This window comes from Parambassis ranga, chromosome 2, assembly GCF_900634625.1.
Source record: "Parambassis ranga chromosome 2, fParRan2.1, whole genome shotgun sequence".
In the NCBI taxonomy this organism is placed as follows: domain Eukaryota; kingdom Metazoa; phylum Chordata; class Actinopteri; family Ambassidae; genus Parambassis; species Parambassis ranga.
In genome coordinates this window covers 19,972,992-19,990,957 of record NC_041023.1, presented here as the reverse complement: position 1 = coordinate 19,990,957, position 17,966 = coordinate 19,972,992, and the positions used below count along the sequence as shown (strand labels likewise).

The following is a 17,966-nucleotide window of genomic DNA, read 5'->3' as shown; positions in this document are numbered from 1 at the left end:
GCCGGCACGAGGCATTGGCTTTATTTTTCATCATCCTCTCCTCTTTGCCGACTTCCTTCTTTTTTCCTATCTCTATCTATTTTTTTTTTCTTACTACATGCTGACATTCACTCATGCCAAAGCGGCCTCACGTCCTTGTCAGATCTTCTACAATATGGACTAAAAAACACAGACACTTGCCAGCCACACTGGTGTGCAGCACATGGGTAATAGGCATAATAGGGTCAGGCCTGCATTTAATAAACAATTACCCATCTATAATAGATGAGTCCAGCTCCTAAGGCCCAGCGCCTGGCCTGGGTCGAGAGAGGGAACAGGAGAGGGAGAACAGGAGAGAAAGAGAGAGAGGGAAAGTGAATGAATAATGCAGACGAGTTGCCCATCAGAGCGCCCAAAACGTGGCGCCAATTATCTTCCCCCTGCTAATGATGATCATCTTGACGCCCCCCCCCCCCCCCCTTCCAGCCGCCGCCTCCCCTCTGTGCCTAAATCTGACAGCTGCTCCTACACTGTCCCTCCACCTATAGATTCATATTTTTGTTTGCAGATTTTTTTTTTGGAGGGGCGGCAAAAAAAGGTTTCCTGTCAGCGGGGGCGAGCACAGTGGCCATCGCTCCTCTTTTGAATTACAAATCAATCAGGGACTTTTTTTTCTCATTCAGTCCAAGGTCACCCAGATTACACAAGGTTAAAGTGTGTGTCTGCTCAAATGTGTGCGTGTGCAGAGAGACCTGAGGAAGGGAGGGAATGCTGGTAGTGGTGGTGATGGAGGAGGGTTTGGTAGTTGGATTAGCATACAAGTCTGGCAGAGCAAGGGAATTAAAGGCAGCACAGACGTACGATGGCCAAGCAAAATGGTCCCCCCACTCCCTCTGCTGTGTTTGAATAGACAGTCTAAGATTCGTGAAAACAGAGAGGAAGCGAGGAGAAAGCTCTTTGGCCCCGAGGATCAGAGGGTTGGGTGTGGGAGAGGTGGTGGTGGTGGAGGGGGGGGCCTGTGGTGCTCAAGCTAGACTGCTAGTGAAGTAGATAGAGCCCCAGCAGACTACTTCGTGATGGGCTCTGGGAAAAATACATAGCCATTCTGGCTCCCTCAGGGCCTGGGTCTGTGGTAATAATGGGATCAGAGCCATGACCCTCCCAGGACACCATAGCATTCTATTCTGCAGTGAAAAGAACTCTGTGCTCAGCTACTTTTCTCACATTTGTTTTACCTTAAACAGTGACTAATCAAATTATTTCCAAGAGGAAAGTGCTTCTAATGAAACCTTCCGGTGTATAAAACACTGATGTATGCAGGGATATTATAAGCTATTAATGTACAGTATGCACACAAAAAAGCAAGCTCCGTAATAGTTCCTTTTTACTATTTAATCCCTGCACTGGAAGATACAGCAGAGATCACATTAACATTTACATTTCTGAATCTTCTCCCTGTCCCTTCTTGATATGACTCCAGCTTTCTGCCCCGGCATCTCATCTGCCTTTACATAATATCAAGCCATATTAAAGCTACATATGGCCTCTCCCCTGTCTGTGCTGTGCAGATTTACATTTTTCCTAATGATGTGCTTTCATTTTTCCTCCTCTATCCCCGTGTCCTTCCCTTCACCTCCAGCCCACAGCCCACTGTGATTTAAAACACATACAACTGTACCGCTGTTTTACTGCGGAATAACACAAAGCGTGGACCGAGACACCTTTGGTCGCCCCGGCTCCATCTGTTGCACATCTGGAAGTGGTGTGCGGCACCAATAATTGGAAGTCAATTTGTTTGAAGTTATGTATTTGGCATCTGGCTCGATTCATAAAAACCCTGGAAATCGCATTAATTTTATAGCATCTCAAGAAGGCCTCGTTTTTTTTTTTTCATCATCTCCCTTGTGTTGCGTCGTTAATGCACGTGAGGCCTTTGCTGGTCCAGTGACGTGGGAGTTTGTTGAGAACTGGTTAGGGTGTGGTCCTTAATAAAAGCAGCCCTGGAAGAATGAAGGAATGAATTAGTGTCAGGGAGACAACATTGATTGTTAATACAACGCTCAGACTTTTGGCTCAAGTTTTATAAATTTCACCTTTAACTTTTGACCTCAGATCATTTCGTATTTTTTCCCTGAAGGAAGAGGAAAAAACTCATCCCAGCTAGGGCCTTTAGTTTGCCACATTTCCAGTAGACGGGGCTGACTGATTGAGAAGCAGCATGGTGTTGTTTGTCACACAGCTCTGAGTCATGGCTGAAAATAGATATGACACTTGATGTTTGGTGCCTCACTGCCGGCTGTCATATTGTTATTCCCACTCAAATTTCACCTAATTTGTGCACAAGTCTTGTCACAGTCCAGATCCTGATGAGGGCTTTTAGGTGGTTATTTTTTTCCCCTCTCTCTTCCTTGTGTGAAAATGAGTCACACACACACACACACCTGTGCATGTATGTGCAGGTGTGTGTTTGTGTTTGCACACAAGCACATTTGATTAGGGTTGTTTGTGTGCGCGCAGGGGGCATATGTGTGTGTGTGTGTGTGAGATTGCCAAACTGAGTCACCTCAGCGGGAGGTGATTAAGAGTTGCCAATGGCAGGCTCGACAGGTGAGCGCATTGTAGCACACTGGCAGCCGTGGCATCTGCACAGGTGACAGCTTCTCCTGCTCAGTGGTGGTGTCAGTGTTGGTGGGTGGCAGGGAGGTCTGACAACGTTGTTTTGGTGACAGAACGACTTCGCTGTGAGGTTCACGACATCATTTGCCTTCTTTAGATTTGTCAGTTTATACTGGGGAGTATCACCATGGACTTTAGCATTAACTGCCACGGCACAGTAACACATGTGAATAAGCTGTGTTTACCATACACTTAAAGGCATTACTTTATTGGCTTTCTTAACTAATCCACCACAAATGTTCTCTCTTGTACCACAGACCTGCATTGAATTTCCTCTTATTAGGTGTGATGACAAAACACAGCCCACTGCTGCCACCTGCTGGCGGATATATGACCTAGCAGCTACCTTTTTTTTTAAACCCAGTCAGTGAGGTCAGTCATTGTAACACATAGTGTGGAGTTTTTTGTGGAGTGTTTTCCCTTTTTGCAGCTAATCTCTCCAACATGCATACACACACACACATATATATATATATATATATATATATATATATATATATACGTTTTTATAATCCAGAGCAGGCACATCACTTCCTGTGAGTTTGATGAGCTGTGATATTCCAAATAAAAAGTCGCTTGTTCTGATGTCACTCTTGCCTCATTCGACCACATTTTCCTTTTGAAGCTCGCACATAGCTGGCCTTGAACTTTGCCCACGATAGCGTTTGATATGGAGAAAATGAAGGAAGTTTAATCTCAGACTTTTTTTGTGGCTTTGTCTCTCATGGCAAAGCCTCAAAAGTGTGTATTAAATAAGTGTGTGTGTGTGTGTGTGTGTGTGTGTGTGTGTGTGTGTGTGTGTGTGTGTGTGTTTTAGTATCCTGTCAATACTTTCATTACTTTCATCAAGACTAATTGGATTTGTTTTCCCAAGTTTAGTGCTACAAGAAATCTTCGCTGCTCGTCTTTTTATTCCTAAAAAAAAAAAAATCTATATTTACCTTCCATAACTGCTTTGGCCAATTACCCATAAACATCACTCGCTGCTTTGTAGTTGGAGTGGCTGCTCTCCATGACGATTGATTGGCTCGGTCTTATTTGCGGCTAAAGAGGAGATGCAAGTGGGGAATGTTTCGATTTCAACAACACTCTGAAACATTAATTCAGCAAGGCTTTTGATGAGCAATCCATTTGGGAAGTATTGGCGTGTTTTTATTTTTTTTATTTATTTTTTTATTCTGTTTGTATTATTAATGCATGACATCATTAGAAAACTGCATGTTGATGAATGAGATGTATAAATATAGGAATGCACCTTCTTCTGCTTACCACAAAGGAAACTTTCCTTCACAGCAACTTATCCCTCAACTATTATTCATCCTCGAGGGCTCATCAGCTCACATAAGGCTCATCAGAATTATTACTCCTTCTCTCCTTGTCTTTATTATCCAATTCCCCTCCTCTCTCTCTCTCTCATTCATTTCTGCCACTCATTGCCAATCGGACACATTGTCAACCTTAATCTGTGAAACCTCATGCGTCTGAGGTTCTATTAGAGGGGAAACATGTTATTTTTGCTGGAAATATGATGTAATTTGACTGAATTTGAAAATGATGGATGCATCAGGTGGAGGACACAGACAATCAATCACCATTATATTTTGTGTATGAATGCATGAATAAAATAGGAAATAAGTGATATCAAAAACAGGGGTTTATTATAGTTTTCCCACCCCTTTCTAAGAATAAAAAAGGTAACATGTTAGATAATAATATATATCCTTTTTTATGAATACATGGATTAAAACATATATAAATACAAAAACATTTAAACACACAGACACAGACAATGTTAGGCATTGAGGTGAGTACAGAACGGTCAAAAGGCACGTCATACCATGCAAATGTCTGCATAAAGTAGAATATTTTTCAGTTTTTAGTGATTATTTTTGTTACAGTGTTTGCTTTATAAAACAGTAGTCATTTACATTATGTACAGATAAATGTCTCCCTTTTTCTTACAAGTCTGGTTCTGCTCTGTCTGGGGAGGCAGAGAAATATAATAATTGTCAGTAGTATAAAAAACAGCAGTTGGTGGTTGTGATACTGATGGACAATAACTACACACTTTATACACAGGTGGCACTGGCAGGTGTTGTGTAAATTGGTTACAACCCTGGAAGTGGTCTTGTATGTACGCCCAGAGCTGTGAGTCAGTCATTTAAAGGCTCTGCGTATGCCCTTTACCACTTGGGGATTGTCACAAAAGTGATAACAAGAGGGCGCCCTTATAGGTCATCGCCCTCGCCGGAGCTGAAGCTGCTCCTGCGACTGCTGTCCTTGGATGCGGCTCCGGGCGACCCAGCAGAGAGCAGTGGGTCGGTACCGAATGGCGACAGCGGGTCGTCCATCAGGATCTCGTCTAGCTGGTGCTCCTCCTTGAGAGTGGCAGTGAAAAAGTCTGTGAAGTGGGACAGTGGGTCGGAGAATGTGGTGCAGGCGTCGGCACCGGCGATGTGGTCCTGTGGTCCACTGATGGTGGCGATGGAGGGCACGCCGGTCACCACGGCTATCCTCTGGAGGTAGTCACTGTTGGGGTCCTCTTGGTAGAGGGGCGGCTGCTGCGGTTGCTGGGCCTGTGGAGGTGATTGCTGCTGCTGCTGCTGTTGCTGCTGTTGCTGCTGCTGCTGTTTGAGGAGGTGGGAGGATAGTTCCACTGTTCCCAGGGCAGTCGCCATGTTTGGGAGTCCATGTGCTCGTGCTTGGATCTCAAGCTCCTGGGAAACAAAGAGAAAGAACCCATGAGTTATCTTATGTGCTGAGAAAATGTCCTCGGTTTCATCACCTCTCCTCCACATTACTGAGGTTAGCTTGAGATGGGTGGTGTCAAGCATATGTTCTCCCACACACACTCTCATCATAACCATATAAATCAGTACTTATCAGGGTCATCACCAAGCCCTGTTAGCCGTCCTCCTGTCGTCATTGTTTCCTGGATAGTTTTGTCATCTTTTAAGGTGATTACAGTCACTGTCACTGAGGTAAACTACGTGCAGGTGTGTGTGTGTGTCACTGAGAATCTCTTCATCTTTTTTCAGCCTGCTTTGTTCCCCTCTGAAAGAGCTGACGTCATTGTCTTTATTCATCAGGTAATTAGCTCTGACCTCTGTGAGGTGGAAGGACCTCTTGTAAACAATACTGGCGGTGGGGGAAGGGAGTGTGGCATTAAGCTTGGGATTTTACTGTTCAGTTTTTAAAGGTAGTGTGAAATACCCAGAGATGATGAAGGAGTGGCTGCTAACACGTTAGCATGTTGTTTTTGTTTTTGTTTTATTACCTGGATCCTCAGCAGCAGCCTCCTGTTCGCCTGCTCCAGCTTCTTCTGTCGGCTCTCCAGCTCCCGAGCGTGCTGCTGCTCCTTCTGCAGCCACCTTATGTACTCCACCGAGGCCTTCAGGATGGTGCCTTTGTTCCACCGCATGTCACTGCAGAGAGGAGGAATGTTAAAGATAACCTTTTTATACAAAAAATCTCAGATATCGGCAGAATATCCTTCGCAATAAAAAAAAAAACAGGGGGAAAAGTTTTAACAGAGGTTTTACTCCTTCTTTTATGATATGAATAAGAAACGCAGATTTACATGGGGCAATTATTCATCCTTTGGACATTACATGGGGACACTGAATGTGAATTTTAATAGAATAGTTAAGTAGCTATGTGGAAAGTCCATTCTTGTACCTCCTTGTTCGGTAAAATTAATCCTCAAGTAAAAATAGGTGAGGGAGAAATGAGCTAAGTAGGAAGGCAAGGAGAAAAATGGGAGCGCTGGACTTAAGGTGCTAGAGTGCAAGTCATTCCTTTGCAGATATTATTACTTTAAAAAAAAAAGAACAGGAGGAGCTGTAGTAAAATTGTCCTTTTCCACAGGAGTGAGACGTCGGTCTGATCAGCGCTAATAATCTCTTTTTATCCTGTGTTAATGGCACAACGACAACGCCAACCTCCCATTTAAATTTGAGGCAAAGTTCAACCACGAAAGATGGCCGTCGGATTTCAATTCAGTTCCATCTCCGTGTTCCAATTGTGCTTCAAACTTTGATTCAAATGGCGTGGCCTGCTCCTTTGCATTTGACCCTTTTCCCCCCTCATCACTCATGCTTTGAGCTGAACTGCCGGGGACCCAACGAGGAGGGGATGTACAGCTCTTAGAGCATCGACTACAATGGAAGTTCAAGTGCACCCTTGAAAAATGACTCATTTGAATTCAATGAACAACGTTTAGAGCGTCTTTGTGCTGTGAATTTAATTCCCCGTGCTGTACGAGTTCTTGCAGTAGCATGAAGTGAAGTAAAAGCAGTGGCGTTGCACAGTAAATATAGTTTATTTAGCGACTTACGGGTCATTCGACTTTGGTATGAGCGTCCCCAGCTCCTTAATCCTGTAGTTGATGTTGTATCTTCGTCTTCTTTCAACTGTGCAGAAGAAAAGACATGATTAGAGCACTTGTCAGGCGCTTAAAGGCCAACCATAACTCATTGATAAACTGAGCAGGAGTTGAAAGGCAGCGGGGGGAGGCACTTACTCAAATTATGGTTGTCTTTTTTCTGCCTCTCTTTGGCCATCACCCTTGTGTCGTGTTCTGTTAGAAAAATAAATCAGAGAGGGGAGGGGAGGGGGAGAACGAACGGATTAGCAACGCACACTGATTTAGAAGCTGAACGACAACGAACACAGAACACCACAGACGCTCCAGACAAGGAGACACACAGTCAGTTGTTTTGTGAGGGAGTTCAGCGCTGGGGTCAGAATGTGAAAGTTTGACCTCCTTACACACACACAAACACACACACAAACACACAGAACCCAGATTATCCCCCCAAGCATGTCTGAAGCTCATTGTAAAAAAAAGTGGCCACTTTTAAACTGTAATTAAGACAGTTTAGCAAATTCAGTCCTGGAGAGGGACAAAAATGCCAGTGCTGTCCATATTTGTATTCACATTCTTCCAAATTACATAATTAGGGACCTGATATTGGATTCCCCAATTTGTCTCTGTTGATTCAATCAGGACAATTGAAACTCTGTGTAACAGCCCATGCCAATTTACTTATTTTGCCCATTGAGAGTGAAGAAGTCTTCAGGCATCCTTTCTATTTCCTAAACCAATTAGAATTTTTTTTTTTCCTGCACTGTGATTTAAATAAAAAGTCCAAGAAAATCAGTGACGAGCAAGTGTTTATCAAACGCTGGACACAAATAAGCGCACACTTTGTTTGCCTGACACATTAGATTTGAGCAAAACCAGTTTGCTTTTTTTAGCTAACACAGGTACTCTGTTCCTCGACCCTAAAATAACGCCTTCTAACAAAGAGACCCCGTTGTGATTATTTTACATCAATGCGACAAATTGGATCAGTTAAATTGGCTAGTGGTTTGGTCAATACTATGGTATGAGTTCATACCTGTGTATTCTCTTTTTACAGTGAGCTTTGTAGGGTTAGATGTGGGACTCATTCCACCATTAGGGGCGTTCATACCTTGTTCACCCCCATAGACGTCCAGCATGCTGCTACTGAGGGACACCTGGGGAAGGAGGGAGAGAGAGAGAGAGAGAGAGAGAGAAGGAGAAAGGTTAAAAGGAAGCACATTTGCATTTCACACTCCTTTCACCCTTAAACAAAAGCACACAAAACAAACAGTTTTTTAAGCTGCTGTGTGGCTTTGTTTAGTGTTGACAAAGAGGCGAGTGGAGTGATCAGAGGAGGTTGTCATCAGGCCCCAGGGGGTGGTCTGGCTCTGGTTGTCCCCCTGCATCATCATAGCCACAGCACAGTGGGACACACACCCTGCACTGTGGGCCACGTTCATGACTGCTTGCATGACAAAGAGTAAAAACAACTTAACAAAAATGTAACTGTAACCTGGTCAGATAATGCCTGACCCTGACCTCTGTGCTCGCTGCTCTCTGAGGGAGGGGTGGGGGTGTTGAGGGGGGTGTTAATGGCACCATTTTTAGTTGAAAGTGCTCCCAACACTGATGCGCTCTGTGTTGAAAATAGCATCCCATTAGATGAAAAGGCTAGCTAGGTCAACTGCTTGAACAGAGGCAAAACTGTTTTCCTACGGGTCTCTTCTTGTCTGGGAAAGCATGCACCACTTGTGCAATAATAACGGCTTTTCACGGAGCGCACGGGGGGGGGGGGGGGGTGTCAAGATATAGCGTGCTGACACACATGTGTGTCTAATTCGCATTTGTGTATTTATGGGAAAATACTACAGAAGCCACCACGGATTCCACGATGCGCACGGCCAATTTTATCCATGACATGTGTGTCAAATGTAACTACTAGACTGGTGAATGTGGCAAGACTGCATGTCAAGTAGAGAGATGGGCTGGGAAGAAGTATCAGTAGTTGGTTTGTGTGTGTATATATTTTTTTTCACCATTTTTAAGATGGGTGAAAATGAGGAGGAGGAGGGGACAAATCAAAATGAAAAATTGCAACAATTCCCCAATGATCACTATTGTAATCACTTCAATCCCTCTCCTGTCTGTGTTCCTGAGTGTGTTGACACGGCGAAACGATGTGATGCATTGTACTGTATGACTAATTAGGATGAATTGATCCATTTAAGCATGGTATCATTTCTGAACAAGCCCACAGGGAGTATATGCATTAGCCCAATCCGATGGCTCAGTAACTCTCTCCAACAAAATCTCTGACTTCTATCTACATTACACCAGCTCTCCCACTCCTCCTCCTCCTTCTGTGTCACAGTATCTGTCTGTGTTTTCTGTCTGATTAAGTCCCTGTTCAGACATGTGTAATCAGTCCGAGCGGGATTCAGGTCGTATCCCACTCTAGCCAGATTGATTTTTTCTCAATCTGAACAGCGCAAATCTGCTAGATCCACCTCTTGGACCCCTCGGCCAGATTTTAAAATACCGGTAGGTCTGAACATATCTGGCTTAAAAGCAATCCAGATTGGATTGACTGTCCCCAGTCTGAAGAGATCTTAGATTCCAACACACAAACTCCCTCTGTGTTAGCTTAAGGTGTAGCTATATGTGAATTCCCATAATCTGCTTTGTTAATTTGACAAAAGCTCAAGTGAACTTTGACTCATCTCTAGACTTAAGCTGACCTCGGACTAAGTCAGGTCCCTGTTTTCCCAAGCAAGTCAACCCTGCTCCTAAATGTCTTGGCTGCCTTTTAAAAGAAGAGAAGTCATTAGCCAGGAAAAGTAATCAATAGGAAAAAAAAGCCTGAACAGTGTTTGCTTGTTAGAGCAAAGAGTTAATGTGATTTATACTTACATTGTTTTGCATTATGATGTTAGGCTCCATGCAATCCAGGCCTCCATCATTGAAGCCGGATTCAAGACTAATTAGGTCATCAATAACTTCATCCATTGGAAACTAAAAGAAAACAGTGGTTTCAGTGTACTCATGGACAGACTGATGATGTTTGTACCAGGATGTCAAAACTGTCCAAGGCTTTTGAAATCTCAACATTCAAAACTATTAAAAATAGAAATGGGGGAGTGAAAAAATGAGGGGGGGGGGGGAGGAGCCTTTGAGAGACTAATCCAATAACAGGTCCGAACCGCCATGTTCTGTTAGCAGCGATGGCGGGAAAAATCTGTTACCAAACTAGTTTCCTCCTTTTTGAAAGGGTTCTCTCATCAGAGACTGCATGTCTGAAGTTATTGATGAGCACATCAGAGAGAGAGAAAGGGAGATCAATAATGGCATCACTTTGTTTGGATGATTAGTGGGAGCCGCTCTCTGCATTAAGATCCAAACTCAGGCATAAATGTAGCTTCTGTTAAGTGTGTTAGCTACTCATCCCAACAGAGTGTCAGCCATGATCTATCACTCTAATTTGAAAGGATTTACAATAAATCTCAGAATAATCAACACAGGAGAAGAAGTAAACTAACAGGAATGTGGAGTGTTGATGGGAAAGGATGTTATGAAACCTCCCAAAAAAATTATGACACCACACTTTTTTGAGTCTGTGGTTGTTGCAATTTCACTGTTTTCCCGTCAGCACCAGACAATTTCAGTTCCATATATTCACGGCGTCGTCTCTCACTCACCTCGCCGTCGTGGTTGGCCATGGTGAGCAGGGTGACGGGGCTGTTAGGGTTGCTGCTGTCGCTGACGGAGGGCATGTGTCCGTTCCTCATGATCGGCACCGTGGCCGGCGGCTGGCCCGGGGTATGCGGATGTGGCACGGCAGAGGAGGCCAGCTTTGAGCCCAGCGTCAGGTACTGCTTCACAGGCTGAGTCTGGCTCTGGTGGAGGTGGAACTTGGAGTTCTCCAGGTGGCTCTGTACCTGTAGGAAATATAGGGTAAGATCATGTTGGTGGAATAGGGAGATGGGAGAATGTTTGTCATAGTCAAAACACACGCTGACTCAGAGTTCACAAAAGCAGCTGTTAGCTTTACGAAAATATTGTTTCATACCCTGATATAATTTTTCCCTTGTTAGTCACTTATCCTCAGCATATGACTCATTTTTGGGGGCCTTTACGAGAATTTCTTTGTCAGTAATTACAAAAAAATAATATAATAAAAATAAAAATAAAATTAAAAAAAGTTTTTCCTGGTTGAAGATAAGTTTTGATCCCTTCTACCAACCCTGCCTAATATAAGTGCTGTCATGAAAGCATTACAAATCCATTTTAGAAACAAACTTTTTCTTTCTTACATTTGAAGCTCTGGTTGCATCCCGCATTGTGTAGTAACTGCAGTCACTTAAGTGTGGCATTCTCAGAAAAAAAGTAGGTAATCTTCAAATTGTTGTTGCAGCAGGTCAACTTTAGGAATCCAAGTCTGCTCCTGCTGCTGCTGCTCTGCTGCTTCTGCTATCCTGTTGATCTGCTGACTGCTCAGTGAGTGTCTGTCCCCTCTAGTCCCCCTACCAGGGCCTTATAAAGGGCCCTAAGTGAACTAATTAGACCCAAAGCTGGGCGTAAGCCTTTATGTTGCATAGCATGATAATCACTTCAAACACTGGACTGTCAGATCATCCAGGGTTTCATCACTGCAGGATATCTGCCTTTAGTGTTTATCACTAATTCATTTGGACCGCCCTTTTTCTCTTTGGCTGACCAATCAGTGGTCATCTCCTTAAAGTTCTCTGCAGCCTGCTCCAGGGGTTGTAGCAGCACAATTGACCCTTGTTCCCCAAAGAGGGTTTTAAATAACTCTTCTAATGCCATTTTTAACCACGTCTTTTCATTCATTCACTGATTTCAGTGTAGATGGATTAACATTATCTCATATGATAACTGCAGTAAAGTTATTTTGAGGTCCTTTACTGTTAGTTGAGGGCTATTTTCAGAGGGAACATATCACCTAAAAATGCTTTCTTGTCTTGTGCTCACAAAGAAGCTCATTGTTGCTTTATTTGTTTATGGCCGGCAGAGTATTTTTGGGACAACTTGACTATAAAATATGAAATGTTAGCGATGATTTTACAATGTTAGTCCTCTCAGTAGTTTGCCTCAGACTTTATTTATGTCCTGTTTAATGGGTTAAAATGAAACTGGCTGCTCTGAAGTTTTTCTTATCACTGAACTTTTTTCCATGACTGACCAAAGCTAATCAATTGTAACCAGAAAAAAAACTCTTGTAGTAGGAGTTGTTTGTGAAATATTACTTAATTGACTGGAAAAATGTGACATTAAAAAAAATATAGATTTATCTGTTCCCATATTCAAGGTGACACATTTAAAGAGACATTATAAACAAGGTACACAGTCATGTGTCAGGAAAACAGTGAAAGGCAAATGTTTAAAACTAATTAACAGTCACTACTGCAGGACTTTTAACAGTAAAATTAATATGCATATGCAGAGTTCTTTTGATAGTAGTCTCCCTTTCTGATTTATTTACATCCAATGTCATGAATTTACCTCCAGAAAAAGCTCACAGAAACTGCAGGTAGTATGTAAAAATGCTAATAAACATAGCAGTCGAGAAGGTTGTGGCTACACACATACAACAGAGTAGTGTTTGCATTTTTCTGTCCCCATCGCTTTAACACAGACAGAATTTGTGGATGAGATGGTTTAAAGCTGTGCACGTTTTTGAGGAAGTTTATAAAAGAGCTCAACACGTATCCTAAAGATACTAAAAAGTTACTAAGTAAGCTACCAGAAGAGGTATTAAATGTTAACGCTGCTAAACCACAGCAACGTTTAGCAACTTGACATTGCCATTAAATTCCCCCTGTCAGCCGGACTCGCTGGCCTTATTCAACACTCAGTCGTCTATAACTAAGAACAGCCTCGTCACAATGCTCATCTTGTCAGCGGTGACTGAGAGCTCTTATCTGACTTCTCCCCCGGCCAAACAAGATGCCAGTTGTTTAGCCAATCAACATTTTTTTCCACTACGGATAGCGGGAGGAGATGCCAGGACTGCTACACACCACATCTGCTTTGTGTGATGGCAGATTGTCCTGGTTTCACTTCAGCTTTCTCACTACTGTAAATGCCGGAGACACGCTTGTTATCCACTTAAGGGAATCTGATTAGATTTGAGAGGTAATGGCGCTTCAGTCACCAAGGCCAACCTCCACAATGGCAGGCCTGTGCATGTGTGAAGTGGACATGCTGAAAAATTATCAGTGCCCGCCATACACATGGGACAGGAATGAGATAAGAATCTAATCAATCAAGGCTCAAGTTTGGGATTGTTGTGACTATTCAGTTTTCAGTTTTTTTCCCTCCCCAATATGGCTGCCACACCTGCTACAACAATCAAGGCAGTGTTTGAGAATACTGGTAGAGCAGAGGTCACAGGTTCACTTACTATTTACACACATTTGCACAGTTATACCTGACATGCAAACCTATAGCAAACGGCTAAATGGATTTTCTATATACTATATATAACTAAATGTTTGACCAACCTTTAACATTTATTTTAGTCATATCATAAATCTCAAATTTTGAGTACTTACACATGAGTGCAGCAGGTTGCTCAAATCCAACAAGTACTTATTTGTCTTCTATGAAATCCAATCACATGCATGCACATAACTGCAGCTTAACACAGCAATGCATCTGACACTATCCCCATATACTGCATTACATGACGTTCTCTATATTCCCAATGTTTCATTCACCTTGCAGTTAAAAGCTGTTTTTTCCAGCACTCACAGCACCATTTTAGCACCGGTTTCTCTTCCAAATCTGTTGCCTAACTCAGTTTCAGTCTTGCCCAAGTTCTCCTTTCACTTCAGAAAAATTCTATCAACTTATGAAACACTGGGTGAGGGTGACATTAGGTGTAGCTGTACAAATTATGGACAAAACCTTGTAGGAGGTTTGGATTCATTTCTGCAAAACGCTGCGCTGTTCAGCATGTGGACACAGTTATGGAATGCAGAGCAGCGATGTTAAATGATCTCTCTTTGTTTGATCTATAGAGATAAGATGAAAGTGGAACAAAAAGTCATGCTTTCTGTAGTTTCTTTGGGTTTTTTTTTGCTGAGCCTGCTAAACAGTAAATGGCTGTAACCACACTAGATTGTGAAACATGTGGGAAGATAAGACCGGGATAGCGATCACTGATCACAAAATTTGCATTCCACGGTGGCTACTAAGTTATTCTTGTTGTAAGTGCATGTCTTTTATAAAAGGGCAAGCAATCTGTCTTGCATGCAAACACGCACACAAACACACCACTATATGTACCGAATTTTCCCTGGCCTGTAGATAAGGCATTACCTCCCACTCCTCCCCCCTCGCCCCTACCTGTAGAAGCTGGATCTCTGTCAAGGTGATCACTTTAACCACACAACAACGGCTCATGGCTCTCCCAAGAGTGACAACGTCCCCCACCGCAGGAGCAAATTCTTACAGAAGAAGAACAGCTGTCACAGCTACAGTTGTGTCTCGCGGCATAGACAGGGGGGAGAAGAGGAAGAAAAAGAGAGGCACCGCAGCCTGAGCTTTTGCAGAAATATCAGAAAGGAAGGCATGACACATCAGCTTATTTAGGGACCTGCACGGGCTGTTTCCTGTGTGTTAGTGCGTGTGTGTTTTTTGGTCAAGAAAAGGCCTGACAGAGGCAGAAATACAAATGGCAGCAAGTGTGTGTGTGTGCAATAAGTTGACAGAATGTGAGTTCCTGCCTGTGGATCGCTACACTTTTCCTGCCTGCAGAACATCCAGCCCAGCTCAGCACATTCTCCGAGGTTATCTTCATGACACCCACTCTTCCCCTGGAAGGCCTCCAGTCCACACCACTCACAATTTCAGCACAGAGATCTCTGCAAAAGTGTGCTAAATGCATCACACATGCAGGTACAAACTTCTACTGTATGTCCCAGTCAACAGAAAGGGCAGCACAGGGCAGCTCAGAGAACTCCCAGACACAGCAGAACTCTAATGTCCTCCCTATTGTCCTAAAAACGTTATTATTTTTGGTCAAATTTTTACTCACTAGTGCAGATTACTGATGATCTCTTTGTCCTGTCATGTAACTGACTGCATATTTAAATTAGAGAACCATTGCAAACAGCAGCTGGGAGCTTTGTATCTTTCAATACACTGCAATAAACATGGCAGAATTAATAATTTAGGACATTGAATGTAATAAAGTTAAATTTAATCACAATGATTCAGTTAAATTGAGCCGATTATGACAGATTATGTTTTTTAAAGAAGATGTCTCCTCTTGGCATTAAAGTGCAGTTTGTCCCGCATGTCTCCATACTGAATGATTTCATTACACAGTCCTGATATCGTATGTATAGTAAGACGATTGAGCATTATTCACGCTGCTCTGCTATTCGAAGGTGGTCTTGTTGTCTCGTCTGTTATTATGGCATTAAATAGCACGCCACTTTGGATATAATTTATGTGTAATGCTACAGCTTTCCAAGTATTGGTATTAATGGCATAAATGATATGCTGCTAATCAGCTGAGGAAGGGCAGTCTCAGTGGCACTACACAATGTATAGTAATTACTCCTCAAATAAGTGTTTCCTATAGATGGTTTATGGATCATTAGCTAGTTGTTTTTACTGATGTCTGTTACATACTCTGTTTTATTTGTTTGTATGTAATTAGCTAAATGACTAGCAGCCAAGCAACACAGAAGCGACACACAGTGCTCGACGCTGTGACACTGTGCAGATTTGCTTTTGGGTCATTCTACCAAACGGGTGCCATTTGAGTCCTCAACATTTGATGCAATGTAAAAGTTATAAAAATATATCAATCTGCATGTTCTACAGTTTATATTTGTTAATTAAAGTCTCCTTAATCACACAATATATGAATTAATGCTATTTCAAAACAATAAGATATAATTTTTAATCATTTTTTAATTCATAGTGGCATTTTTGCCATGTCCGCAATGGCCAACATAGACTTTGCATCCAACATTTCAACAAAAACAACAAAAAATAAATAAAACATTTGTCATTTTCAGAATTAAATACATGTCCCTGATACTATAAATGATATAAATTCTTAATAAAAGCATTAATTTTATAAAAAATGTTAGGATTTTTGTGCATCCCTTAGTTTGTCTTACCACCCTGTCACTCATTCCCTGTCTGTCTATAAAAAATGTACTGTTCCTTTAAATGACATTTTAAAAAAAGAGGTGACATCACTTAAGCCTTTGGACCAGCAAAATTCAAAAGCAGGCAAGTTCCCACCTCATTTTTTGTTGATTATTTGTTGCTTTTGTATTTTAGACGGGGTCCGTCGAGCTTAACCTCATCACCACCACCACCACGTGGAATTGATAGGGAAAACTTTCCAGTATTAATGAAAAGAAGATCATATTTCAAGTTGAAAAGTACATATGCTAAGTTAGCTAGCTGACCACATGGTGAACTGCAGCCATTTTAGATTGAAATTTACCACCCTGTCACATTTTTTACTGTGACGGGGTGGTATTACATGCAATCTAAACTAGAAAACTAGTTAATTGGAGCCCACAACCTGTAGGTTAATATGCCATGAATAGGAAATATCAATGGCATATATTATTAGTGTTTTTAATGTAATATAATCACTTTTCTTAACTTATCTGTTTTGTTCTTCTCTCTCTCATCCATTCACTCACTAGCTTTTCACAAACTCACTCAATCAACAACACCAATTCATCAATTCATTTTATTGTCTCACTCATTCACTCACTGAGTCTTTCGCTCACACATTTAGTCAGTCAGTCACTTATTCACACAATACCTGAATCTCTCAATAACTCACTACAGAATAATGATAATAATAAAATATTTGCAGATAGAGATGTCTCCATCATGGCATCACATTTTTATTCTTGCTATTTTATCAATTACCATAATTTTTTTATCAGAGTTTCAGACACTGTTAATGTCACGACCTGGTGTTTATTTATGGTTTAGTTTTCCTTGTTGTGGGTTTTTAGTTTAATCTGTGTTTCGTTATTGTTATTTTCCTGTTGTTCTAGTGTGTTGTTTAGTTGTGTCTTGTGCTTCTTGTTTTACTTTGATAGTCCTGACCCCCTGTGCATTGTCTGGAGTTTTACTTCCTGTGTTTTGGAACGAAACATGGAACGAAACAAACCCTACACCAGACGAGGCAAACTAGCAAAGACAAAGGGGAAGACACAGACTATATACAAAGGGACCAGGGAAGACAACGAGGCACAGGTGGCACACATTAGGACAGGGCAGGTGATCACACAAGGAGGGAAACCACAGGAAGCAAAACTCCAGACAATGCACAGGGGGTCAGGACTATCAAAGTAAAACAGGAAGCACAAGAACTAAACAAAACACTAGAACAGCAGGAAGATAACAATAACTAAACACAGATTAAACTAAAAACCCAAAACATGGAAAACTAAACCATAAATAAACACCAGGTCGTGACAATTAATAGTGCAATACATTTTTCAATTTTAAATGGCCTACATTTCTCTGTTTTAATTGTTTAATTTAATTGTAATGGTTATTCGAGTAGATTATTTTAATCAAAATAACATAGATACATGAATTTGAATGTTTTTATGATTATTTCCACATTGATACCCATAAGAAATCCACCCCGTCACATGAGTTGCCCCCCCGTCACGTGTGTTACCACTCCGTCACAGTGTAATTTTCTTTAAAAAAATGTGAGAGGAGAGTGAAATGCTCTATAAATGAATGTGTCCTAATGCTCTCACGTGTTGGACTGTTCAAATAAATGCAATGTTCATTTGATAATATATAGCGAAATAGTGTTTTTTGTTTAGAAACTGAAGCTCTGGTCATGTCAAAATCATATTTCAAGACTAAAACTCTTAAAATGAATAAATAATAATTAAATAACAAGACTAAACTTATTAGTATCCTTATTAGTATC

The 17,966-nt window shown here is 41.7% G+C and overlaps 1 protein-coding gene across 7 annotated transcripts in view; it reads right to left on the bottom strand.

The window, feature by feature from the left end:
• Positions 1-4,365: 4,365 nt before the first annotated feature.
• The window catches only part of tfec (transcription factor EC), a 38,107-nt gene continuing 24,506 nt past the window's right edge, over positions 4,366-17,966 (bottom strand). The window contains exons 1-8 of one of the 7 annotated variants that reach the window (XM_028393878.1): positions 14,372-14,525; positions 10,699-10,938; positions 9,914-10,015; positions 8,058-8,178; positions 7,178-7,234; positions 6,992-7,067; positions 5,933-6,080; positions 4,366-5,372 (exon numbers count right to left, since the gene is read on the bottom strand). In XM_028393878.1, coding sequence (XP_028249679.1) covers positions 4,884-5,372; positions 5,933-6,080; positions 6,992-7,067; positions 7,178-7,234; positions 8,058-8,178; positions 9,914-10,015; positions 10,699-10,938; positions 14,372-14,428 — 1,290 coding nt within the window. In that variant the 5' untranslated portion in view covers positions 14,429-14,525 and the 3' untranslated portion in view covers positions 4,366-4,883. Of the gene's footprint in view, positions 5,373-5,932; positions 6,081-6,991; positions 7,068-7,177; positions 7,235-8,057; positions 8,179-9,913; positions 10,016-10,698; positions 10,939-11,313; positions 11,821-14,371; positions 14,526-17,966 lie in introns of those variants that run through there. The other 6 variants (XM_028393868.1, XM_028393894.1, XM_028393843.1 and 3 more) reach the window with 6 other exon arrangements.